The following is a 26,794-nucleotide window of genomic DNA, read 5'->3' on the forward strand; positions in this document are numbered from 1 at the left end:
AATGTTCAAACGGATAAACTTTATTGTTTTTTGCAAATATTCACTCATTTTGAATTTGATGCCTGAAACATGTTCCAAAGAAGTTGGGACAGGGGCATGTTTACCACTGTGTTACATCACCTTTCCTTTCAACAACACTCAATAAGCGTTTGGGAACTGAGGACACTAATTGTTGAAGCTTTGTAGGTGGAATTCTTTCCCATTCTTGCTTGATGTACAACTTCAGTTGGTCAACAGTCTCTGTTGTTGTATTTTGTTGGTTTTCTGAAGTGTCCCTGAGCCCATGTGGGAATATCCGTTACAGAATGATGTTGGTTTTTAATGCAGTGCCACCTGAGGGGTCGAAGGTCACGGGCATTCAATGTTGGTTTTCTGCCTTGCCGTTTACTTGCAGAGATTTCTCCAGATTCTCTGAATCTTTTGATGATATTATGGACTGTAGATGATGAAATCCCTAAATTCCTTGCAGTTGCACATTGAGAAACATTGTTCTTAAACTGTTGGACTATTTGCTCACACAGTTGTTCACAAAGTGGTGAACTTCGCCACGTCCTTGCTTGTGAACGACTAAGTCTTTCAGGGATGCTCCCTTTATACCCAATCATGACACTCACCTGTTTCCAATTAACCTGTTCACCTGTGGAATGTTCCAAACAGGTGTTTTTTGAGCATTCCTCAACTTTCCCAGTCTTTTGTTGCCCCTGTTCCAACTTCTTTGGAACATGTTGCAGGAATCAAATTCAAAATGAGTGAATATTTGCAAAAAACTATAAAGTTTATCCGTTTGAACATTAAATATCTTGTCTTTGTAGTGTATTCAATTGAATATAGGTTGAAAAGGATTTGCAGATCATCGTATTCTGTTTTTTATTTATGTTTTGCACAACGTCCCAACTTCATTGGAATTGGGGTTGTATGAAGGCATCATGTTGCTAGAACTCATTAAGGAAAAGGACTGATCTGAAGAATTGATTTATGTTTGTGAATATTACTATGGTATTTATTGTTGTGCACATTTTCTTTAGTATCTAGGTTTTGACTAAAGACTCTTAACACAACAATTAAACCAGTACGTGTACAGGAAAATCAGTAGTTGTCCCAGTAAAGTTATACTGTGGGGTTGTGGAGAAAGCAATGCATTTAGTTTTAAGCATGAAAACAGGAAATATACAGTTAACTTTCAGTAAGAAGTTCCCCCTGACAAGGTGAACAAGACCCCTTGAATAATTGTTCACTGACCAGCTAGCATTATCATAATCTAAAATTGGAACAACACACAGCCGTTTCCATTTTTATAGAACCATTTTTATAACCACATCAATGTATCTGCTCAGCCTGGGACCTGGATGCGTTTTAAGCAAATTGAGAGGTTTCGGGCATGTTTTTTGAGGAAACATCTGGGTGACTATTGACTTCCAGTGTTTGTTAGCAACATTAGCCTAGCAGCTCCAGTACTAAACTAAAGAAGCTAAATTTGGACATGTCTTGGCTAATCGACTGCACTTGGGGTAAGTGGAAAATCACATGTATTTAATTTTATGCCAGACTATTTTTTAAAGAGAACATTTTTCCCATTTTCTCTCTATTTAATTTTCTGCCAAATAATTTCCTTAATGCCTTGCTTTTGTGTTCATTGACCAGAGGCAGTTTTCAGCATACCAGATTCTCTGATAAGTGCCTGTTTATCTGATAGGGCATTCAATCGTACATGCTTTCTCAGTGCCAAAACAAATGAACGACTGTGTGTTTGTGTATGCATGTCAGGGAAAGACAAGACGATAATAGAGTACATTCAAGCTCAATAGTTGTCTATCCGTGTTAATGAATGAATTTGCTGTGTTTGTTTTCCCTGGTGGCATGTAGCGTGGAGCCAAGATCCACAATTCACCTCAGAAAAGATTGACTGGGAATGATTTGTGGCCGTTCATGAGGTAAAGCATCAAGCTTATTGTGCTCAGCATTGCTGGTCTTCAATCAGTGTTGGCCACATTCTGACTAAGCTTACACTGTGTGTGTAGACACCCCTGTATAGATACCCCTCCTAATGCATGCAGCTTGTTTAATCTTCACAGAAAAGCACTGGCAATAGAATGGAATGCTCTGAAGGGGCCAAACATGAGCCTAAGGTTACCATGCCCAATGTCAAGCATCAGTTAGAGAGGTATAAAGCCCGTAGCACTGGGCTGTGTAACAGAAGAACTGCATTCTCTGGGGTGTTGAAGCCCCATTCAACACCTCTGGGATGAGATAGAGTGATCTAATCATCTAACATCAGTACCTGATCGTACTTGTGGCTGAATGCAATAACTCCTCACCATAATGTTCCAGCATCTAGTATAAAGCCTTGCCAGAAGAGTAGAGGCTGTTACCACAGCTCCATATTAATACCCTTCAGAAGAAACGTTGAATGGGGAGATGTCTATAAATGTCCAGTGATTGTCATCTCACATCTCACTACAGCATGAGGTCCAGTCAGATATAGATAGATAAATCCAGGAAGAGAGAAAGTAGCCCAGCGGGTCCAACCCATTTATACCCCTTCTTTAGTCCTGGAGATCTGCTGGAGATGTGTCTAATATTTGGATGCCCCTGAAGACCTTCATTACCTTTATCAAGTGTGTTAGATTAGTGTTGGAGCTTAACTACATCATGGTCATTTAACCGTGAAGGTGAGAGCTTGTGATTATTGAGCTGCAGAAGCTCTTGTGTCAACCATATTATTCGCCTGTGTTGGCCTGTTATGCAACATGTCAGCTGCATTCTGTAGTCACTCTCATTCCAGGTCCTGCAGTCCCTGCACGTTTTAACGTTTACTCTAGTCCTGCAAGCCAGGCTTCTGCTTATTGCCAGAGAGTCTGGTGCACTTCCTCCCTTAACAAGGCCAAGAATTGCCTTTGACAGGAAAGGGCTGTTTTACTAATGCAAAATAATCAACTCTAGCTGTATCAAAATGGGTTAGGACAAATCGGTATGCATGTCAGCAAATGCAAAGGTATTGCACTTAAAAGCTGTAAATGCTTCAAAAGACTCTTGAATAACTTTTATAGATGCTAGAAGTTGAACTTTACATATGTTTTTCAGCCCTGCAACAATATCTCATTCTGAATGGCTTAGTCACAGAGCGCAGAACAGGCAACTACTTGCAATTTGTTTCCTGTTGGTAAAACCCGGAATTTTTACAGGGCACATGGAACTGTCTAAGTCCTGATAATTGTGGTAGCCTAATGTACCAAAGATCTAAGAATATCTTAGTTCTGAGGCTGAGACAAAAGCCCAGTCTGAAATGGCACTGCAGTCCACAACTGCACAGGCAGGTAAGGCCCTAGGACACATGTCAGACTCTTGTGGGAGTTTCGTGTGGGCTGAAATCCTGCATACTGCCTCATTAAACACAGCTGATTCGGCTCATCAGCTGCTTAGCAAGGTCTTCCTAAATAGAATTCAGAGTGTTAGATGTTAAACGTTAATCTTTGCAGAACCTTGACCCAGTAGATCCCCAGTTTGACCTGCCTGCCCTACGAGGTCAGCATTTGCTGATTAATTGAATTTGCCATTGAAATGCTTTTTAATCTTAATTGTGCCCCTGTGGATAAACAAATTAGGCCATTTAAAAAACATGTACACCCAATTTCCCAGGTGCTGCACGTTTTACGAGTCTGTTTTAAATACATGTGCTTAAACCAAGCACCCTCAAGGACTCTTGGCCTAAGATTTGCACATTGTTGGCGTTACCAAAGCATGGTACCACAGGGCTAAGGGCAGCATTTGGGACTGAAGCAGCCAATAAAACAAGCCCTTCTTGAGGTGGTCTAGAATGGAAAAACACTCCAACATGCAGGGCAGCTATACCCTGGAGCAAGATTGTAAACCACTGAGCTGTGTGGTAGGTTTTCTAATAAAGTGACCAGTGAGTGTAAGACCCTCATAGCTACTGTAGAATGTTTCCTTGCAAAATGTTTTGCTTGTGTTTACAACTTATTGCTGTTATTTTACAAGATGATGGTGTTATTCTGTAGTTTCACATATGATTTCCCATAGAATTCATTAACAAAAAAGAAAAACATTGTAGAACTTATATCACTGACTCTGAAAACCTTTTTTTTCCTTCTTTTACTCTGCTGTCTGGAGTAAAATAGTTATGAGACTTTTTTTTTCTCAACACGTGTTTGGCCTCATGTTCATTTGGTTCCCCTGGACGATGATTTACCACTGGGCAGGGAGCTGGGCTTTTAGCCTGGCGGCTAGCTAGCATTGGCACTTTGATTCTCAGCCATGTTTCTCACTACAGGACTTTAAAATTGGCCAGAGCTATAACAAAGTCTCCAGGCAGGAGCTGGTTGTAAAATCAAGGGCAGGAGCTGCTGATGTGTGTGAATGCTCGTCTAGAGAAACAGCTGCACAGAGCAATGGTGCATGGGTGGGCAACATGGCTGACCACCCTGGACAGTCATAGGAGCAACTGGGACTACTACTTTAGGTTCAAGTCTCTATATCTCCCTCTAAGTCTCCCTTTGTCTCTTCAAATACATCCACCACATTTCAAAATTCGTAGCTGCCAGGACATTCATGTCTTCACTTTTGCACTGGAGCTCTGAGGCAGTTGCGCACGCTTAAACATAACACATGATGCAAATTACCTCAAATTCACTTGCTTATGTGTCTTCTGGCACTGTTTGACCTACTGTTATCTGAAATGGACAAAATTAGGGTCAGATACTACTGTTAAAGCTATGCTCACCAAGCAATGGCATTAAATCTACAGAATAGGAGACTCAGTGAGCACTAACCATTCTATGACCCAAATTATGAGCCTTGCTGTGGCATAACTGTAAACCATTGTAAACAATGGGAAAGCACTTTGTGGTCATGCATTGTGAGCAATAAATAACACAATTTGCAGTTCACATGAAATTTTTTGGGCTCTCCGCTTACTTCTGTCATCCTTCCTTCCATCGTCTATTTATTGAACTGATCAATGTATTTGTTCTTTCTTTTACTATTTGTTTCATTCTTTGCCTTACTTTTCTGTTATCTTCCACCCAAGTGAACATTCCACTTCCACGTGACATTAGCTGTCATGCCCAGACTGTAACTTTCACTTGGAAAGCTAATAAAGTCACGGCGAGGCATTTTTAAAGTTTTCATAGGCCCCTTTTTTGTATTTTTTTCTTTCCTGGCTGTGTGGTTTCTCTGAGAACGTCCCTGTGTTGAGTTTGGCAGTGCCTTGCTCGCTCTCCGAGGCTGGAAAAGTGTGGTAATGTGTGTATTTCTGTTGACGTTTCTAATTGGTTGACAGTGACACAGGGAGTGAGGAAAAGAGGCTGAAGCTCAGTCATGGTGCGACTCTCAGAGAATATAAGCCCCTGTATTAACAGGCAGGCCGCTGCAGGAAACCTGGACTTTATCTACGTCCTCTAAGAAATCCGTGCGATTATATGTGGTGTGTCAAAGTGCCTTGGAGTGGTTTTATTTGCTTTAAAAGTGAAAGCGAGTTATAGTGTGGGCACTATATGTACATTGAACTTTCTTTTTTTTGGGAAATAATAGACAAACAAGCAAAAAGTAAAGATAAACCAGAAGGAACAAATTAATTCATGAATAATGGTTGAACGAATGGATAGACAGTGGAAAGCAGCCTGCTAAATGTGAGTGAGTGAGTTAACAAGTCAGGTCCATGAGGTTCTTCACATCTAAGTGGCTATAACCCACCAACCTGAGCATTCCATGTGGTGATAATGGGAAAAAATGACAGGATTTGTTTTTTTTTATTAAAAAAGGGAAAATCTGTTTTTTTATTGGAAAAAAATACATAGGCAAATTGTGTCCTAAACAACAACAATGCAATTTCATCTTACAAACAACTCCATAAAATATATATATATACTGATTAATTGTCCTCTGTCTGGGGGAAGAAGGCAGAGAATGACTGTACAAAACATATTTGGAGGCAAGCTTCCCTAAAGACAATGGAAACCGTAAAAAAACAGAACAAAACAAAAACTCTGTTCCTGTTGCTTTCAGTGAGCTCGAAACCATTCAACTGTGGTTTGTGAGCTTAAACAGAGACCTTTTTTCTTCTTGTGTACATTTACTGAAAAAATACTTTCTCTCCATATACATATAAATATATTTTGCTGTGCAAATTGCAAGTGTAAGGTCCCACCAGGCCTAGCAGGGCTTACGAAGGAAGACGCTAAACGTGACACAAGGCCTCTGAGTGTTTCTTTCATTCTTTCGGATGAATATAATGAGCAAATGAGTGGGCCGAGTGAGCAAGGACATGAATGCATGGATGAATGAATGGAAACTATGTTGTTGTTACTTCGAACAACTGTTGAGGTCTCGCTTCGATTCAGCTGAGTACAAAATAAAGCAAAGATGTTGAGTGATACATGAGTTTCGGTCTGTACGTGACTTACCAGAGACCTGTAAAGTTTACACCTTAGTCTCCAACAATAGAGAGAAACTATCTAGCCATTATTGCTGAAGAGCTGAATCAAAACCCAAACCCTTCTCACTCACTGGCAAGCCAAGAAACAAGTCACCACGAACGCTGATAAATAACATTACATAAAATATCAAAATACTTTCTGGGAGCCAGCTTCCCAACATTAAAGCGTATTTTATATACTAATCTTAACTTCAATGTATCTGAAGTAAAGACTTCTCATTGTGTTTCTTGTTCTAGTTTTCCATCTTTAAACTTGTACTTCTTAGTAATGATAAATAAGACAGCGGTTCGTTAATAATACATAACACAGATGCACTCATTAAAAGTCCCTGACTCTTCAATCCTGTACATTATAATACAAGGTTTGGACTTGAAGTTGCTGGAAGTTGAGGTATCACAGGACACCAAGCTGTTGGTGAAAAACAGAAACAGCATGTGACCTTCACCAGCCAATGAGAGTTGCTCCTCAGGCTTCTGCACCGACATCCAATTACGTTTCTACCATTTGCCTGGGATTGGTGTGCCACACTCATACCACGCCACATAAGTGACGTGGGAGTTGCCGCCTATCTGGCCGAAATGGACTGGCTCTTGCCTCACAGCTCTGTAAAAACCTGAAAAAATACAGACAAAGTAGGTAAGTTATGGATCAATGGCTGTGTCTTCCTTTCTAAAGGAGCTTCTGTTGTAAAAAGTGAATCTTTTTTATTTGGTTGGGGTCAATGTTGACCCTCAGTTAGACAAATATGTCATCTTTTGTATAGGGCTAAAACTTGTGTTCATAAAATGGCTTCTTGTTCACTTCATCCAATCATATTAATACATCAGTTCTGCTATTTGACTGGCTGTTGCCTTCATACCTGTCCTGGTTGGGAGCTGGTCTGCAGGCAGTTGCGTGCCAGTTCTGCCATCCAGGAAGGAGTCCACAAACTGACAGTGGTCTTCTCCATGACCTGTCTGGTCCCCGATGTTGTAGAATTTACCTGAGCAAAGATATGTTGAGAAATGTTTACCACAATACTGAAGCTCCAGTTATGAACAGCTTGGAACCAGATTAGCTCCAATCTTACATTAGGATAAAGCAACTCTCTTCACTTTAGTATCACCATTGATTTTTTACTACCTTGCAAAGTTTAGTTCCAACCTAATTCCTGGAGATCTATTACATTATAAGGTTAAGGCCCAATTAGCTGGATCAGGTAAACTAAATTAGGTCTGCAAGTATGCGGTCAAGTGTAGTAGATCTATGGGATTCTGAATCCCCTGAACCTAGCCTCAAGTATTCTATGGCTTTTATATCATAGTTTGGCAAAATAAAGAACAAAGTAAAAAGCCCTGAACATTGCATTGAACATCAAAAGGGTAGTAGGCTTTTGCTATGACAGGTTCAGAACTTGATGATTCCTACATATGTTTATAATGGGCTACATAACAAATACTATCATGCTTTTAATTGTGGGTAGAATGCTTTTCAGTCAATCAGATTGTATCATCTGAATCATTGGAGTACTGACCATTGAGTGAGTCGCTCAGGTAGATCTTGTATCGGAGTGAGTTGCAGAGCTGAATGCCGACAAACTTGCGGTACCACGTCCTCTTCACGTACTGCTTGCCGTTGCACTCGGAGTACGAGTCCGTCTTGAAGGGGAACTGTGTCCAGATAGCATCTTTACCTGAAAAAACACAAGCAGCTTGTTTAGTCAATTCAGTTTAGTTCAATGTCACAAACTACTTCCTTCATGTAGTAACCATAGTAGTAAATAGGTAAGAATACCCATGAGTTGATTTCATTCCCTTATGTGTCTACACATCATCTGCTAACATATGCTGTGCAAGAACCATCTCTGACAATAATGTTTTCTTCAGCGCAATGCTGGACCCCAGGTCTTCGCTCTGTTTGTACACCTGTGGCGAAGGCCTGCTAGACCTGTTAGCAGAGTCGAGGGGCCATTTCATCAGTCTGTTTCCACTGGCTCATCACTCACTCGCCTTGCTCTCTATTGACTCATTGTATTCTCTGTAAGAATATCCATTACACTATGGATTTGGGCTGTAACAGAGACCAGGAATCAGGAGGTGAACGTCTTCCAGCTCTTTGAAACGATCCCTGCAAGGGCATTGGCTTTTGCTGTTTGGAGCATTTTGAATGAGTCTGAGGTTGACGATGGGGTTTAAAACTGGATGGGGTTCCTTAAAAAACAATGTGTCATAAAGGCTACTTTGAAAGAAGAGCCACTCTTGGTTACCTGAAAGAACCATATCAGGAAAGATTTGTGAGTGTGAAGAGCCTTTATATAATAAAATATAAAGCTTCTGTACCAAGGAAGCCTCTTTCTGCAGGCCTCCTAGTGGCGTTTCCACTGATAGAATGGAGATCTGTATATTGTTAAACAGTATAATCTGGTAAAGTACTTTTCACAATAATTATCTCAGATTATCTTGGACATTGTTGGAATTCTGTGTGTGAATTGACTCTGTCCTGAGCTGCTAGCAAGCAAGTAGAGGTGAAAGGCATGGGGTAAGAACCTCTGCTTTGAAAACCATTCCGATAAAATCAGCCATGCAGAGGTAAAAGGACAACTATAGCTTTCTTTATGTCAAACACATCGTGTACCGCTGCCACAATAAAAAATTGGCTTGCTTGCTCACCTACAAATGTTGAGGTTTTGAAAAATGTACTCTAGAGGAACATCCGCTAAAATGTATTTAGTGCCTGCTGTGGAAAAGGGATTGAAGGTGCTTCCTGGAACCATTACATCATGTGGAGATTCTTTAAACTTCAGAAATGTTCTTCACACTCTCACATCTCATTTTCCCTAAAGAACCAGTGAAAGGTTCTCCAGGAAAAATTGTTCTATGATATCATGCAAAGACAGAACCCCTTTGGGCTCCTTTAATGTTAGGGGTTTTGGCATGTCTAGATTGTTTAGAGTGAGTTCTTTCTTTTTGTAGAATGAGCAGTTTTTGTTATATTGTGTTCTAGAGCAAACTGGACCTCAGGGATCCTCAGACGGTCCACATTTTTACTTGATCCCTATGTGTTGCAAATTGGGTTGGGCAAAAATTTGGACTGGCTGGGGAAACACTGCTCTAGAGTCTGTTCGTGTGGAACTGGGGTCTCTGTCTCAGCATGGAAGCTCTGTCATCTAGCATTGGGAATGTAGATTCTGTGTGTGGAAGGATGTGTCTATTTTAGCATGAGTCTCCAAGTTCTAGAATGGGATTTCCGATTTTGGGAGTTTTAGACACTGGAAGTTTGTGTTCTCTGCGCTTTCTGTTGCTGCAACATGGACATCAAGTCTAGCCGGGAATTGGATTTGGAAGGACAAATGTGTTTTCTTTTGAGCAGAGTCTCCAAAGTGAGCAGAGTCTCCAGAGTTTACTTTTCTTTCCTTTTTCTGCTCTCTCCATTTCGAATCTGTGCACCCTGGACACTCACCTGAAACGTTCTCGCTCACTCTGGGATCCGCTGCAGGGAGAAAGAGGGAAAGAAAGGAAGAAAAATAGATGAGACGTTCTCAATCACTGGTTCATTTGAAAGCAACCTGGTCGTTGAAGCTATCAAAATGATCTGTAGGCTATAGGAAAGTTCCAAAGTTCCAACTCTGCATTGGCTAACCATGGGTGGGCAGTGTGCCTTGAGTATAAAACTACAATAAATTCCAACAAGCAGAAAAATAGCATGTTTTTCCAAAGACTCTTTGAACGTCTCTGGTGAGGACAGATCCACTGGCATGGACGAGCCTTCTGGGGCATCCAGAGCTGATGCAGCTGCAAGACAACTGTAGGTACAAAATCCATCACTCTGAGTCTTTTTCCACATCCCATCTCACGCTTTTCTGCTCACTCACTATATCTCCTTCCATCACTTGGTTCTTGATCTATCTCCTGATCTCTCTCACTCTACTTCTATTCTTCTGTCACTACTTCCTGCTCTCTCATTTCCTTCTTCATTCTAATGCTTCTCCCTCCACCTAATTCAGTTTACCCTTCACCACCCTTGCTCTTAAACTGGGACCAAAGCTAAGGTTCCCTCAATAAACTCACGGATGACGTGAGTGTTCACTTGCTGTGCATTTATGACATGTTGTTACTGGGTTTGTAAGACAAGGGGAACCTTGGCGGAGGTTCAGCTATTCCAGACTGCAAGGGCATCCGACCAACAACATATTACACTCATTATATTAGTCACAAACATATTTGTCTCAGCGGTAGAGATAGGTTCATAAGCATGTCTGCCTTTGTAAAAGCATATTTGGACAGACCGATACACTTTTCTCACTTTTCTCATTGGGGTAGCATTTTCTGACATTTTAAAAGCACAGAGATTTGGAATCATGGAGATTTAGACAGACAAGCACACAGAAAATGAAATGGCAGATGTCTAAAACAAAGGGAAATGTACTTTGACAAGCTGACTACTTATATAAACCTTTTTAAACGTAATAGACTCTACACTGCTATTCCAACATGTTGTGCCACGAAAATGTCAGTAACCTCACCGGCTTTGTTGGACTTACAACATTCATATTGGTGCAATGGATTTGAAGGTGTGTTGTTCCCATTTGCTTAAACAGACTTACCAGACTCCGTGTTGAAGGACACTGGTTCACTGGGTGGTCCCTCCCCGAGCTCATTCTTTGGCTTAACCTTGAATTCGTAACTACAATGTAAGACAAAAATATTGATCAATATTTATTTTGTTGGTTAGGCATAGGTTTAGAGATTTGGGGTGAGGTTAAGGCTAGGATTACTTCACGTGTTACTTTTAGAATAGACAAAAGATGTAATTACAGAGCCCTGCTGGTGACATCCCATATACATTGAAATAATAAGTGGCCATGCATTTTTAACCTGTGGGAATGAGATTCTAATGCATGGCCATGACTTACTTAGGCATGGGATTGAGAGAATTAAATTGTGGCCATGCATTAGGATCTCATTCCCATGTTGTGGCCACAACTGATAGGGCTACACTTCACTCTTTGGGGTAGCTTTTTCTGACACTAAAGTCGTGGCCTAAATAGACTTAATAAGTCATGGCCACACATGATTTTTATTCATACAGGATGCCACCAGTGGGGCTTCATATATAATAGAAAAAATAGCTTAATGGATGTTTAGTTGAATGTAAGTAAGCATATAAAGTGGCAGATTTTAGTAGAAAGTAATTTCCAACTTAGCACAAATTGAGTGATCTTACTCTATTAAACAGTCTAGTATGTGCAAAATGGAACCAAGCCAAATATAGCACAAAGTTGAATGTGGTATTATGAATGGATGGGCATTACAGTCCAATTTGATCTTCATTTTTTAACTTGTAAGGCATTGCATTATTCAAAATATTAGATAAATACCCCCCAAAAGCCACATAGCATCTCTTAAGGCTACAGAAAAAAAAAGATATTTACTATTAGTGTAGTATATTAAATTAAGACCACAAAAATGTATAGTAGGTGACATCTGGCTTGAAATTTATGCCAAATGGTCACTCAAAAGTCAAAGGTTTTTAAGATAAATAGACAGATGCTAATCTGTTTTCACCATAGCTAACTTTACTAGCCTAGTTGCATTGTAGCTCATTTCACCTCGTCACCTTTAGCTTGAAAACAACAAGTTGATATCAAACAAAATATTTATTCCAATAAATATGTACAAGTAGAGTTAAAACAAGAGCTTAAGTTTGATGTTTTTCTGTGTTGCTTCCTTGGTGCTACAGCATTAGCATCTGTGTCATTGCTGTGTGGCGTTCCTCGCCTGGTGTGTGCTTGCCCTTAGCTGGCTGCAGCAGTCTTTCTGTGCTTTCCTCTTTGGACAACACAGATTTTTCGCTACTCTCTGGTGGAGTAAACAGTTACGGATCTCAAATATGAGAATGTATAATATTAGACCGAAGCTAAGTGTTTAATAATGCTAAAAATGCTAATTTAGTGATCAGCTTTACTCCCTAGTGCCTGTATCATCACCCTGCTCTTAGTCTCATCGCATGAGCTTTACGTCGCAGAGAACTTGAAATCTACTCAGTCCAGTCTTGTTAAACTAGATGTATCTGTAGTCTCACTCTCCACTGCATTTAATGTTCATTCAAAGCGATTCGTGTGTTTCTGTGTCCACTAAGCTGTGACACTTGATACACGTATTCTATTGACTAGGAGCTTCGAGGCCTCTTTAATGGATCTTCCATGTGAAGTACTGACATCAGGAGGGCCCACGTGCGCCGTCTCCCAGTTCATATGGAGACCTGTTTTATGCTGCGAATGGGACCAGATCACAGTCCCATTTCGGGCTCATTAAAAAGCTAGCGAGCGTGGCAGCTCTCTGATAGACAGCCCAAGGCCTGGACAGGGCAGCGAGCCACTGCAGGTCCTAGCGTCCTCCATTTTCAACGTTTTTGGCTTTTGATTAGAATGTTTTGACTTTTAAAAGGAGCATACTCAGCCTACCAGCTCAGGCTATGTTTGTGCGTCTGTTTGCCAAGACCGTACCTGCTCTCAGGCTTAAGGTTTTCCACTGCCGTGTGCGTTTGGTTGGTGGTCAGGATGGATACCTTTTCACCATCTGGGCCTTTCGTCGTGGAGATGACCTCGTACTCTGCCATAGGAATGATGATAGCAAAAGAACAGGGTCAAAACATTTCTTATTACTCATATAATTGGTTGCTTTGTACAACTATAGGGTACAGATTCCTGGCCAGGTCATAGCGGTGCAATAATAGTGGAGCTATTAGTCGAGCGATCACTTTTTACCACCTCCTTCGATGTTACCTGTGGTTTCATTGTCAGTTTTCTCCCAGTCGAGGATAATGAAGGAGGGACAACCTTCCACGGTCACCACAGTGAGGTTGGACGGAGCGGTGCGGGGTGGACCGGTGACATTTGTCTCCGTTGCCTCATCCTCAGGGAAATAGCTCAGAGATGTGGTAATTGAGCACGGCTCGTCCGGTTTCTTATCCGTCTTGTACACCACGTGAGGAGCTGGGAGAAAAATGTATATTTATGTTGTTACATTTCCACATCTTACAAATGAAAGGTAATTCAATTCAAGGCTGTTCAATTGACCAGAATTAATGAAATGTGAGGTCATCTACAGTTTAAAGGATTAAACTGATAGATTTACTTGCAAATTCACCCATTTTTACACTTATCCCAGCTGTAGGAGACTGTTTGTAGTCTAAACGTTGCTTCTTAATGCTGCTAACAACAAAACTCAATAGTCGTCTAAATAGCTCAAATCTCTTCTGTAAAAATACCCTAAAATGACTCTCAACGCATTCAAACCACACCCAGGTCTTCATTCAGGGAGGGTGTTTAACACAGTATGGCAGCATCTTTACCTCTATGGGTGGCCATTTCAGACAACACCAGGACTGGTATTCATGGATCAGATGGATCAGAGTCCTCTGTATTGTTTGGTTACTGATTCTGGATCAGCACTCTTGCTGAGGTGGCTTGTGAATACTGATGTCTAAAGCTGTTACCTGCAGTTTTGTCCTTTTTTATAGCTCACAGTAAATCATGTATTGACCTAAACTACCTCAATATGCAAGTCTCCATGACCTTAATGAACATCTGGATGTGGTTTGAGTGTGTTTTGAAGATTTGGTTATGTATTTTTACAGAAGCAGTTTGGGCTATTTGGGGGACTATTGGTTTCTAGTGTTTCTTAGCAATGTTAGCCTCTAGTTCTAAACTAAAGAAGCAAAATTTGGGCATCAAACATGTCTGGACCAATCGACTACATCTGGGAAATTTGTGAAAATTTGCCTTTGTTACTTGTACATTTCATAAGGCTGTCTGTCTCCTATCAGCTTTCATCCCTTATTATGATAAAACTCAGAAATGTTGGTTTACCAATGAAGCGTTCCTTGCCCATGGCATCGACTTTGGATGCTGGAATGGAGCTGAAGACGGAGGAGTTCTCCCACGTCTCAAATCGTGTTGCTGTGAAACCGCAAAAACACAGCAAATGTCAGAAATGAAGAGTTATAGGAGCTTTTCCTTTCAGAATCACAACCTTCATTATCTAAACCTTTCCACTCTCCACTGTTGTTAAAATCATTAATCCTAACATTGTATTCTTAATGCTATGGTTACAACACAATCCAGCAATTGATTCTGAGCCTTTTTTCCCTTCTTGTCCTGCGAGTTTTACCGTTCAGTGGGGATGGCGTTGTTTTAGGCTTGGTCGGCTTTGCAGACACAGGGGGCACTTTTGGCTTCAGAATGGCCTGCCTCAGGTCAATCGTCTTATCTGTAATGTGGGACCAAAGAGTGTGTTTTAACAGCACTGACTTCCAAAATTAAGGAATGTAATAGAGAACTCACACGTTACTTTGCCACTGCATTTAAGGCCGGGCATGCCTTCCAACTCGAGGAACTTAATGACCATTTGAGATCAACTTCCTTCAAACTTCACAGTAAACTAGAAGCATCCTGTAAAATCTCTTGGCATAATCTATAGTAACGTGTGGAATGGTAAAGCTGACTTTTTGCCATTGTGCACATAGATTGTTCTATGACAGTGTATTATATTGTTGATGTCACACAAAAGCCTTTTATTTCCATTATTGTGTTTCTTTATTTAAAAAAATTCTAAACTAATTTCATAAACAGACCAACTGAAACAATGAAAATTGAAAAATCTTGTTCCATTAGCTTCCATTAAAAGTTATGAATAATTGTTTTGACTAATGAAAATAAAACAAGCAAAACTTCAATGTAACTTCTGTATCCACACCAAATGTCAAAGCTGTGCTCAAATTAGTTTTTAGTTCTGAAGTTTTAAAGTCTGAAATGGATTTTAAATTTAGATTTTAACTACTTATTGAATGACTGAACTGAGCTAAAAACACTATAATAATTTACTTGACATCAACTACTTTTATGTCAATAAATGTCCATGACCAGCTCATTTATCGGAGAATGTCTTTTTTATGTCACTTTTCAGAAATAGAATCTTTTTTTAAAATAATTTTCACAAATTTATGTATCATTTAATTCTCTTCTGCACTAAATATTTGAAGTTGCTCTATGAATTCAATATACCTTCACAATCAAAAATCTGATTTTTTTCTTGAATGAAAACAGTTACATCCGATTAGCCTATAAGAACATTACAGTTGTGCTATGACTCTTTTACGGTTTAGCAATGTTTTAAAGACAAGTTATAATAAGAGGGAAAATATAGATTTACAGTAAACCTGTAATTTTTTAAATAATAATTATTATGCTCTAGAATGTCAGGAGTAATGTTTTTGGTTTCCTGCTGTTGGGGTATATATTAATATCTTGCAATCTTGCATATATTGTTCATGCCAGATCAGTCTTTCTGTGAGTACTAAAGCTTTTGGAAAGTCGTTATTAAAAAAGTTCTTAGAGCACACCTTTGAAATTTGCATGAATACAATTACAATACAAGTACAAACTACATAAATTAAATAGTAGTTTTTTTAAAATATATATTTTTCATGGTAATCCATGATGCCCCAAGGTTACCTGACTTGGAATAACCTAAATACTTTACAGTTTTTAGGATATGTCCAGGTGGGCACCTTTTGGCTTAGATCTTGAATGTTTAACACTACTTAATAAACATTTGTTAGGAATTTCATTGTAAGAATTTCATAACAGCAAAACTACAATTCTGGATCCACTAAAATTGTTCACCAGGCTTTCATTGGCAAGCGGTTTGGGGTAGCCATGTTGTTGTTTTGACAGTTCCTAGTTGTCTACTCTATTTAACAATCTAAGGTCACTGACTAGATATTTAACAACACATCAGCAAAATGCTCAATGAATGTTAGCACTCACCCAGTCCAGTAGGTTTGCCCACAATGTTGGTCTTCTTATTAGGGGAGAAAGGAGGCCGAGCAGGGGAGCCTGGAAACCAGATTGAGGAGGTGTTAATGGCTGGAGTAAACAAAGACCTTCATGCCAGCATGAGAAACACTTGAGCTGAACCCAACCAAAACAGCAACAACAGCAAGTCCTTAATGCCTACATCTAATTAATGCTGACAACGTGGCTGCTTACTGACAGTATCACCAAACCTTTGGGATTTCAGAGTAGCAAGGAGGACAAATGGACTAAATCTCAAGGTTCTTCTGTACGGTAATTAAACTAATTGAGAAAAAAAACAAAAACAAACAAACAGCAAACAACAGTGGAACACTTGCACCACTTCTGGCACTCAAGAAACTGGTGTAAAGTTTGCCACCCATTTTTCATTTAGTCGTACAATGAGTTATTTTAGTCAAATGACTTTTACTTGCTGAAAATCACCAATTCCAACAGTGTTTGTGACAGAGGGTGTGGTCTTGCAACATTGTTTTTGTTGTTGTTTGAAGGCAGCTAGCCAGCTGTAAATGTTCCTGATTGGGGTCATTGTGGTTTTCAGTGGAAACTGGTGTTTGATAAAGCATCAAAACTGAAAACATCTGTTTTCCAACAATATAAGGAAAATGTCTGACTGCTTACTGGAGTAATTATTACTTCGTATTTTAGCAAAAGAACCTGAGGGCTCTGATTGGTCCAAGAGTTGTTTATGATACAAATTCCCCAACTTAATGAGTCCTGGAGCAGGTTAGGCATGTAACGTAAATTGCCATGGTGGTGAAGCCCCAGAAAAAATGGTGGTCCACCATCAAATGAGAGAAAATCTAGGTTATCTTAAAATTAGTAGGCTCCTGCTTGCTGAGACTGGCCCCAGGAGGAGATATAAAGAGTTTGAAAGAATAGCACTTTCCACAGAACTCTTTCACTCACTCTGCATGTATAAAATCTAATCGTAAGGCCATGATCCAAGATATAAAAAAGCAAACGTTTTTCTCAAAAAATATAAAAACACATGTTGCCAATTAGCCGGTATTTGCTGGAGCCAAATTTTTAACAATTGAAGGAATCTGTCCAAGCCTTTGCAGATTAAAACATGGCATTAACTAAAATGTGAAGGTTTGTGTTCGGAAATATCTTAACTCGTAATACGAAGCGGTGGGTGAAATGCCCTCAGTCAACCCTCAGCTATACATATTGGAGGACAACACTGAAAAGCGTTGCCAGCAGAAAGTCGAAAGGATAATTCTGTTTCGCTTTTCTCAATCTATGGTGAATCTACTCTTATGCAGTTTCAAACTCTCTGTTTACTCTGGATATAAACTTGGCCTACAAAATCGTGATGCTCATCATCCATGATGTAGTCCAGAGGTCCTCAAGTCTGGACCTTGAGTCTAATTTCTGGTCCTGGAAATCACTAATAGGGATGGCACTAGATGGCCAATGAATTACACCAACATTGGCAGTAGACAGACAAGGGCAAACAAACAGACAATGGTATATTGTATTGTTTTTAACGGGGACACGAAAATTTCGTTTAATTTTACCAACTTTTGCTGTGGGTCTGCAACACTGAAATAAACCCGATGGTGATTTTTTTGGCGACTTAAACCCTGAATGTCTTTTCTATTGTGGAATGGCACTTCATAAGTTTGGGCACCCCTCACATAGAGTTTAATAAACTAAGGCTTTGTTGGGCCTGTGTGTTTTGTATGAAATTAGTACACAAGCCTAAACTTGCAACTTGTAACGAAAAATTCAGGATGCGCTTCACACCCTCTTGCATATGCACTTATAGGAGAAGCATGCAAAACATGGGAGAATTTGCACTAAAATTGGTGGAGCTACTTAGAAAGCTGATCACATATTCCCCTTGATTTTCTAATGTTTGGACAACTAACACTGGCTGGTTTTGTGTGTCATTATCCCCAGGCGTGAATTTGTGTTAGTGTCTCAAATCAGTGCTGCTGGGAGATGTCCTTTAACTGTAGGTACAGTTGAAGTGACCAGATGGTGGCATGGGCCTTGAACATGTGCTGGAAGAATATTTATCAACATTGTTTCAGAATATCAGATGTACATGTGTGAGAAGATGCAATGCAAAATGTGCCATATTGCGGCTGTTATATGTGCTTGCAGTCTGTTTACATCACTGTACAATGGCTAGGGCTCTTTAAACCCTGTGCACGATGGGCAAGTAGTTAGTAGGTGATCCTATAGGCAGTTTGCACAGCCTTAGTCAATCTATCATTAACTTCAGACACATTGTGAGCACACATTGCGGCACATTTACCATTGCGTCTGCAATCACATATACGTCTGGCCCATAGTACTCTTAGTTTGCAGGCAAATAAAAGATGCTGGCGAATACAAAAACATACTGGATATTGAAATTCAAACATTTCGGACTTAATGCAAAACTAGAAAAAAAGCTAACCCTGACATCACGAGTAAAACTTTGAGTTTCTTGCAAGCTTTCCGTTCTCTCAGCGCAGCCAAAAGCAAACCGATTAAGCTTTTGGACGCTACCCTGGAAACTGCATTAGAAGCACCAATTGAAAGGCTCGCCTCTTAATGGGTCATGGCAACTAACAAAAATAAGCTGCGATGAGAATTAGAAAAATAAATACATAAATAAATATAAATGAAAAACTAAAAGCGCAAAGCCAGGTGCAAAACAAGCCAATACGCTCATCTTCTAAAATAAAGCTGAAGACCAGCAGACGCCGTACTTCCACATGTTGGGGAAAGTACTTTCCAAAGAGTCAGCCGGGGCCTGTGGCCGAGCTGGCCGGTGATTTTGGATTGGTCCAGAAGCGGGTGGGGCTCATGCAGCCTGCGGCTAAACGCTTTCAAGTCAAGAGGGGCAGCCAGGGTGGATTGCAAACAAATCTACCCATGCCTTTACCATAGAATCGCTCCACAACAGGAGCTCGTGAGCGTCCGGTGTCACTGTGAGCCACTGGAGATACGTCCTCAGACAGGGAGTTATTAGCTGCGGGAAAAGGAGGACGAATAAAATCAACTTCTCTTGTTCCAGTAGGCTCTTCATGGAGGCAAGGCACAACACGTTCACTCTAATACTTCAGTTGTTTCTTTTTCACGTAGTGCTGTTAGTTTAAAACAGAACTGCTCAATATTTCTGTGTGATTAAACAGTTAGGGTCATAGTTAACATCATTCCGAGTGGTTTGGTGTGAAATGCTTTGTTCTAGAGAAACTTTCCAAGGCAGAATTGTTCACAGTGGTCGTGACAGGAACCAGACGTCAGCCTGTAATTCATGGTGGAGGTTTATATGATTATCATTATCAACATTACCTATAAAAATTTAGAAGAGGAAGGTAGGTTCACTTGTGGTTTAAGGTAGTAAATAAAATAGCTACTGAAGACTTTGTGTTGTTATTATCTCTGCTGTAAAGGAATCCGAGGTGGTAATTTTCTCTACAAGTTCTCTCTAATCAAATTACGCTAAGTGACTGTGTATGTAACAATTTAGAAAAATTCAACTACAATCACCAAGTATTCCACTGTTTTGTGAAAAAAAGGGAAAAAAAACTTATGTTTTACATTTAAGGAGGTAAACATAGCAGGAGTCTTGCCCACAGACTTTTTTTGGTATAGCATGGTGTTCATGCCTAGGTGGGGAATCGAACCCCAGTCTGCCAAAGTGATAGCCACTACACTGTGCCAACCACTTTTTGATTAGTGGTCTCCTACAATTCACTACAATCTACAATTCAGATCGGAAAATACTTTCCTATGCATTGCTCCTCATGAAATCCATTTACACAAAGAATGTTCTTGGTTTGGCACAAAAGACATTAAAATGATGGTGCAAAGTCTTAATCCTAACACTAACACAAAAGCTAATCTAGATGTAGTAACAGAGCCAATTTTTAACAGTTCAATAGTTCACCTCAAACTGAACAGTTAAGCGACTGTACAGTGTCGTAAGCACCTAGCGCCATCATTTTGTACTATATAGTTTTGTATGAAACAGGTAACGGATACAGAAAACAGCAGGATAATGGGAGCCCTCACACCACATCAAAGCTCTTAAACACAACATGATGAGCATGCAGACACTCATGCACACAATAAACGCTCAACGCTAGCATGAAAAACCTCTCAGTTCACCCTGAAGGGACTCCCAAGCAAAACTGGTAGAGTAAACCCACATACATTTTGTAGCTACAGTTACAAAACAAGTTGTGAAGATGCCAGTTGCTGTTTTTGTGAATTTTCAGAAGACTGCCACTTATGGGAGTATGCTAACATCATGATAGTGTCACATTTTGCTAGCGAGAGAGAATGCTTAGCCATCATAAAAACTCAAGCCCGCAGCAGCGTTGTGCCTGCAGAAGCTTGCGAAAAACACCAACATTGAGTCGAGGACACACAAGAAAGATGACAGATGTGGCGAGCAGATGGGCTGGTTGATGGATGAATGGTTTGGATGGACAGAGATGGCGAACGAATGGGTAAAGACACCGACATGGGCTATGCGGCAGACAAGAGAAATGCAGGTTAATGGTGGCTGACAAACATGGTTTTTCGAGTCGGCTCGTTTTACCCATTCTGTTTCTGGACCACACGACAGGTTTGGGGTAAGAGAATCCTTTGTGATGCTCTCCATTCACTGTTGGAGGGAAAAGAAGGGATGTTACGCAGAAAAGGGCACAACACGGCAGTGCACTGTTAGCATGAGAAGCCTACAGGGATCGAGCCTTTTAGGGAATTTTGGATAGGGCTTAAATAGTGTGTTATAGATGGCTGGTCAGCTGCCTTGGGGGAAAAAAGGATCTGTACAGATGGCGGGAAAGGCAGTTAGTCTGTGCCCGTCAGTGTAAATCACACACACTTAGGCTAACTGTAAAGCTGTCAGGAAATCAGTGAGCGTGACGGCCGGTCTGCACACATTCCACATGTGGCTTGAGGGGGGCTCTGGCTCACAGGCAGGGTTCTTCACTCCCAACACTGGACTGTCACATCACTGAACAATTTTAGTGTTTTCTCTCTTGTAGCACACCTGATTCAACTCATGGAAAGCTAGCTACTGCAATTAGATAATTAGTTGGATCAGTTGCGCAAGCTGAATCAGATGCATAAAGCCACAATCACACCGGCCTGAGTAAAATTCGGCTCTGATGTGATGTGGTTTTGGAGGGAATGTATAGATGGGTAAAAAGCTAATGTTAGCTAGTTAACTAGGCTTTTGTGCAGCTGTGAGACCAACCTGACTTTATGTTGATTAAGGAGTGGTTTGTCTTTTCAGAAGATACCACAGCTTACACTCTCGCTTTCTATTGGCTTATACTTCCATGAGTAATCTTGATCAAATAAGCACAAAGTTTTGGCTTTGTTGCCAGGCAAATTTCACTAGCAATTGGTGTGATCATGGATATAGAGCAGGGAAATCTCTACTAATTTCATACTGTGTTGTGACCTTCCATGGGATTCTTGCCATAGGGACAAATCAGTATTTTTAGGCATGTCTGTAGCTGGATTAGTTTTACAAGGGAAGGTTGTTAAGGTTTTAGCTTGGATGTACTGCATGTAGGTGCTACAATAACAAAACAATGACATGGCTAGTTTCGTTATTACCTTTGCGTAGATATAGGATCAACCCAATACCAGGTATTGAAAAGAAAAATGCCAAGGTATCAGAGGAAAATAAAGAATGAATGTGATCTGATCCTGTAACAAATCTGTCCTGAAATGGCTCTTTCTAACTTTGTGTGGTGTGGTGTTGTTAGTTGTGTAGCTCTTCCTGTGGAGTCGCAGAATGATTGAGATGTTACAGCGTGATAGGCTACTTTTACATGTTATTCCTGATTGTTTCATTTATTGGTATCAACGAGTATTCAGTGTCGGTATCTGAAAAAAAATGTGCCATCTGTATTTGGAACAGTACTACTACTACTGAGGTCCTGCCAATCAAAGGTCATTCACTGCACAGTCATCACCATCAGACTTTGCAGATTCACACTAGATTAACATAGAGGATATCATTGATAATCACTAAATTACATTTCCCCAGGTAAAAATAACCCAGCTCCAACAAAGCTAAAAGTCTCTGAGACCTGCTAAGCCAACCTCTTCGTCCAGGCTTTTGGGGTACAGAAAAAGTAGTTTGATTTCAAAGGCCAAAGTTCTCTGGTAGGACAAAAGTTATCTTGTGGTAGGACCAGGTGAAAACCACTGCTTTAAAAGGAGACTTGGAGCAATGCAATGCCAATCTGCACTGCCTCCTGGGGACGACTACATTTGGCGAACAAACAACTGTGAAGAATGGGAAAGCTTTGGTCCCAAAAGTGCAATCTGGAAGGAGAAAGAAAGAATGGAGATGGAGGTAGGGAAGCATTAAGAAGCATTAAAGGGGGTTAGATGAGTTCTTTTACCCCCAAATCTGCTGGACGAGTCGTTGGCCCTGGGGAAAGAGGGAGGCCGCATGCCGTTAAAGAAGGGATAGAAAGGGTTTCTGCCCACAGCCGTCTGGTTCCTGCCGTTCACTGCTACAATGGAATCGAAGGGTTTGGGTGGAACAGACAAGCTTGGGTGTCTCAGAAAGGTTTTACCTGGATAAAGAAAGACAACAGCACTTGTGGTTAGATTGAGTGGACTATGTGAGGGATATGAACTGTGTAATGTCATGTAAACAATGGCAGGTGCCACATTAGCTTTTGGGCTCATATAAGTGGAGTTGCTTGACTCATATACTGTAGACAGCTTGGACAAAAGCTTCATGTAGTAAAGAACAATTGTAAAGAGGGGATATATTTTGGCTTTTGGGCACTATAACTGATCGTTATCCACTAAGTAGTTTTCTCTTTTATTTTTAGGTGAGACTAAAGGCAGAGTCACACTTGATTTGTTTGGAATTCGCCTCCACAAATACATTTGCAGACTTCCAGAGCGATTAAACTTGGCGAGTTTAAACTTTGGTAAAATTTGACATATGAATTTGCTTCATCGAACAATAGCAGATCTGCTTTGGCTGCATTGTACTCTGAATGAACAGAGCTTAATATAGCAACAGGGAAGAAGTTAAGAAATACTATGTTTAACAATGTCTAAGCCCAACCTTAAACACAGCTCAGTAAATCAGAGAGCAACACAGTCAGTTGAGAGGCTGTTTTGAAGTTTTGAAGGTATCTACTTTACTGTTGGGCTTCCATTGTTAGTGGTAGGTGAATTCTGCAGCTTGCTAATTGCAATGTTAGCTGCTAGGCTAAGCACTGCATGTGCTGCTGGCAGTCGTGCCTGTTAGACTTTTATTACCCTGCAAGAAAAATCAGCAGACAAGCATGGCTGGTCACCAGGAAAATTTCGATTTTTGGATTCCGATATGCTGGTCAACTGGCATGGCCATGCTGGGTGAACAGCTAAACCAGCACTAGCACCAGCATAAACCAGCTTAAACCAGCTTTGGATACTACAAATCTGTGCAGCACTATGCCCTTGCAAACATATAACTGTCTAGTCTTGCATGGCTGGACATGATTTTGTAAGGAGAATGCACATCTGGAGACAACTTGCAAAATGTGTGGTACTATTGTAGATTGCAGTGAAATACACCACTAACTCCTCTCCTATCCTTTGCCTTCTCTAAAACCTTCCTCCAAAATTCTCTTGTCCGTGCTCTTTGAATACAACAGAATACAATCGAAAACAAGTGCAAATCAAGCTAGCTAGCAAAATGCTATCATTAGCTAATTGATCTGGGGGGGGGGGGGGGGGGGGGGACTTTTCAGCCATGCTAATGTACATTACATCTGTGGGCTAATGGCAGTCTTGTCTGTTGGATAATATTGACGAGTGCACCAGCGCTCCTTAATTTGAGCTCTGCCTTTATAAAGCTTCTTCTCAACCTAATAAGTCTATACTTAGCCCAAAATTCCTCGTGGTTCTCCTCGGACGTTCGTGCCAACTAACTCTCTGGCACAATTATATTCCTGTTTATGACTGCGGAATTTGCTAGGTTGCTACATTTCTAGTGTGGCTTCTGCTTAAGTGTTAATTGCTAGTATATTCTTATGCTGATGCTACTCAGTAATGAGCAATTTAAGACATATAGATGAAGTATAGCTCATCATTCATCATGGCAGATATTACATACAGTGTTAAAAATGACTTGCAAGTGTTTCAGGGCACTTTGTTGTGTAATTGGTGGTACATTACGATGCATCTGTGCAGTTCCTGTGGAAGTAAAACGTAGTGAGACTTCTTGAGGAAAGATCAGAATAGACGTGAGGCCAAATATTAGCCCTGGCATGAAGTAGCGTACACCTCTCAGACAGACTCTGGGGTGGCCGGAGTCAGTCTGACAACACAAACCAGCAAGCATACTACTGCAGTGATGTCAGCTCTACTCCCATTGTTATTACTGGCTGTCTATCTGACTAAAACTGGAGACGGCTCTTCCTGCAGACACAGTGGACAGCGGCTAGGGCGGAGAGTTTTATCTGTTTGTGGAAGGTCGAGTTATGCACTTACGGCATCCAACAAAGAAGCAGATTTTGTCTCTGCTTTGCTTTTACTTGGTTCTGCAAATGACTTATTTTCGTCCAAAACAGCACCTGCTATAAATACTGTAAAGCCTCTAGCAATTTTGAGCATTAGAATTTGTTGACAAGTGGGCAATCAGAGTACGGTTTCGTGTGCTCCAGTTGGGAAAAGAGGAAACATATAGCAAACACCGTAAACATCGATGGACACCCTGGAAACCTCTGTGATTTGATCATTAATTTTAAAAACAACGCAAAACATAGGAGAAAAAAACCTTAAAATCATGGGAATTACCAGGAGCACTATGAGGCTTGTGAGTGGCAATAGGTGCCCTGGTCTGGGAGAGGCCGCGCTTCGGGTCACCAGTGGAGGGGGACTGAGTGGTAGTAGTGGTAGCGGTGGTAGTGGTGGTGTCACGAGGGGGTTGGGTAGATGGGAGATTGGGGAGGGCAGGAGAAATCCCACCCAGCTCAGAGGAGGCATTTCTAGCATGGCTGTCTGAATCTGTTTTGAGAGAAAAGCAGCAGAGCAGCTTTGACTATTGAGACCATGGCTATCAACATGCTCCCATTTCAAACAAGCAGCACATATGGATTAGTTTTTCACAGCCTCACTATCCCGCAGGGCTACGGGGTAATGAGGGACATCTACACGTGAGTGACCGGCATTCAAATTCCCTCCATCAACTCCAGATGGCACAGATTTTTGAATGCCTGTCAAGCGGCAGTTAAAAACAAAAGCAACTTCCCCTTTATCTTTCTTTTTGCTTGCTTTAGTATTTGGCTCACCAGTCAGCCTGGTGGGTTTTTAATTTTTTTTAATTAGCACATGGTCTCATAATCGGCTGGCTCTCAGAGCGAGAGACAGAGGAAGACAGGAAAGGAGGAGAGGACTCCAGAACACTGCCTTTCCCTGCTGGGACTGAAAAGAGTAAGTGACTGGTGTCTTTCGGCATGCTTCAGTTTCATGCAGACTTGAACCAAGGCCAAAGGCTGAAATGCAGCAATGCTAAAAACAAATCCAATCTCTGTGGAACATGAAGAAAGAGGAGCTGAAGAGCAGCTGAGTGATGAGGTGAGGTAAACACTGAGAAAGTGACTCAAAAGATGACAGAGGTTGAGACATGGTTAGCATTTGTTGGTTATCCGTGTTCAGTGGTTAACAAAATCATTGGCATTTGGCAACATTGTGCCAAAGGTTAAGGCCAAATCTCTCATACAGAATTTATGTTCATTAATTCATCATATATGTTTACATCTTCATATCCCCGGTAGCAAGAGGACGGCAGGCCACTGTTGGCCCACTCATGGAAAAACTGCCGGTCCACTGCACTTTCAGCACTTTCCAGGAGGCCCTGGTGCTTAAGCAGACCATTAGAAAAACTGCCAAAGTAATTTTCCACTCACAGTCCAATCTATTTATTTTTCCTTCATTTCTTTCTTTTGAAATTGCTTCAGTAAATAGTTTTAACAGCAATATCATAAATAAAGCTTGCAATAAATCTAGCACAATGTCAGAAAAATTGTCAACAAAATCATTTTATTTTATGCAGTGATAGTTTTTTTTTCTTTCAGTTGTTTGTAATATTTGTCTCAATTTAGTTTACAAACTAAAATACCATGTGCATTAAAATTCTGTTTGAGGAGAATAAAAACAGTAATGCAAGACAGTAATCTTGATGGTCTAAAGGTGGACCAGCAGTGGCATATAGCAGCAGGGGGTCCGATGCTTACTACCAGGGGATGGCTATTACTTTTCAAGATCTGTAGTTAGAGTTGTGTTAATTAGCCTATGATGAGGATATAATCTGAATGAAGGTATCTCAGTAAATCTAAATTAATGTGAAGGTCTTTAGAAAAATATTCAATTGACCTACATAATGAAGAGGTTACATTAGTAGTGTGATATCTTTTATATTCACTGTCAGAAATCTACAGATTCAGTCATACAGTGACACAAATAAATAAGCTAGCTAGCTAGAGCAGTATCGTTTATATTCTCTGTG

At 40.6% G+C, this 26,794-nt stretch overlaps 1 protein-coding gene across 16 annotated transcripts in view; it reads right to left on the reverse strand.

The window, feature by feature from the left end:
* Positions 1-5,750: 5,750 nt before the first annotated feature.
* The window catches only part of abi3bpb (ABI family, member 3 (NESH) binding protein b), a 40,026-nt gene continuing 18,982 nt past the window's right edge, over positions 5,751-26,794 (reverse strand). For 2 of the 16 annotated variants that reach the window (XM_017713235.2, XM_017713234.2), the window contains 14 exons: positions 25,084-25,293; positions 22,683-22,859; positions 20,855-20,920; positions 19,190-19,276; positions 16,261-16,329; positions 14,603-14,701; positions 14,302-14,391; positions 13,216-13,425; positions 12,937-13,042; positions 11,035-11,114; positions 9,891-9,920; positions 7,966-8,124; positions 7,312-7,434; positions 5,751-7,065 (listed from right to left, as the gene is read on the reverse strand). In XM_017713235.2, coding sequence (XP_017568724.1) covers positions 6,950-7,065; positions 7,312-7,434; positions 7,966-8,124; positions 9,891-9,920; positions 11,035-11,114; positions 12,937-13,042; positions 13,216-13,425; positions 14,302-14,391; positions 14,603-14,701; positions 16,261-16,329; positions 19,190-19,276; positions 20,855-20,920; positions 22,683-22,859; positions 25,084-25,293 — 1,622 coding nt within the window. In that variant the 3' untranslated portion in view covers positions 5,751-6,949. The remainder of the gene's footprint in view (positions 7,066-7,311; positions 7,435-7,965; positions 8,125-9,890; positions 9,921-11,034; positions 11,115-12,936; positions 13,043-13,215; positions 13,426-14,301; positions 14,392-14,602; positions 14,702-16,260; positions 16,330-19,189; positions 19,277-20,854; positions 20,921-22,682; positions 22,860-25,083; positions 25,294-26,794) is intronic. The other 14 variants (XM_017713239.2, XM_017713241.2, XM_037534526.1 and 11 more) reach the window with 10 other exon arrangements.

This window comes from Pygocentrus nattereri, chromosome 25 (genome assembly GCF_015220715.1).
Source record: "Pygocentrus nattereri isolate fPygNat1 chromosome 25, fPygNat1.pri, whole genome shotgun sequence".
NCBI lineage: Eukaryota > Metazoa > Chordata > Actinopteri > Characiformes > Serrasalmidae > Pygocentrus > Pygocentrus nattereri.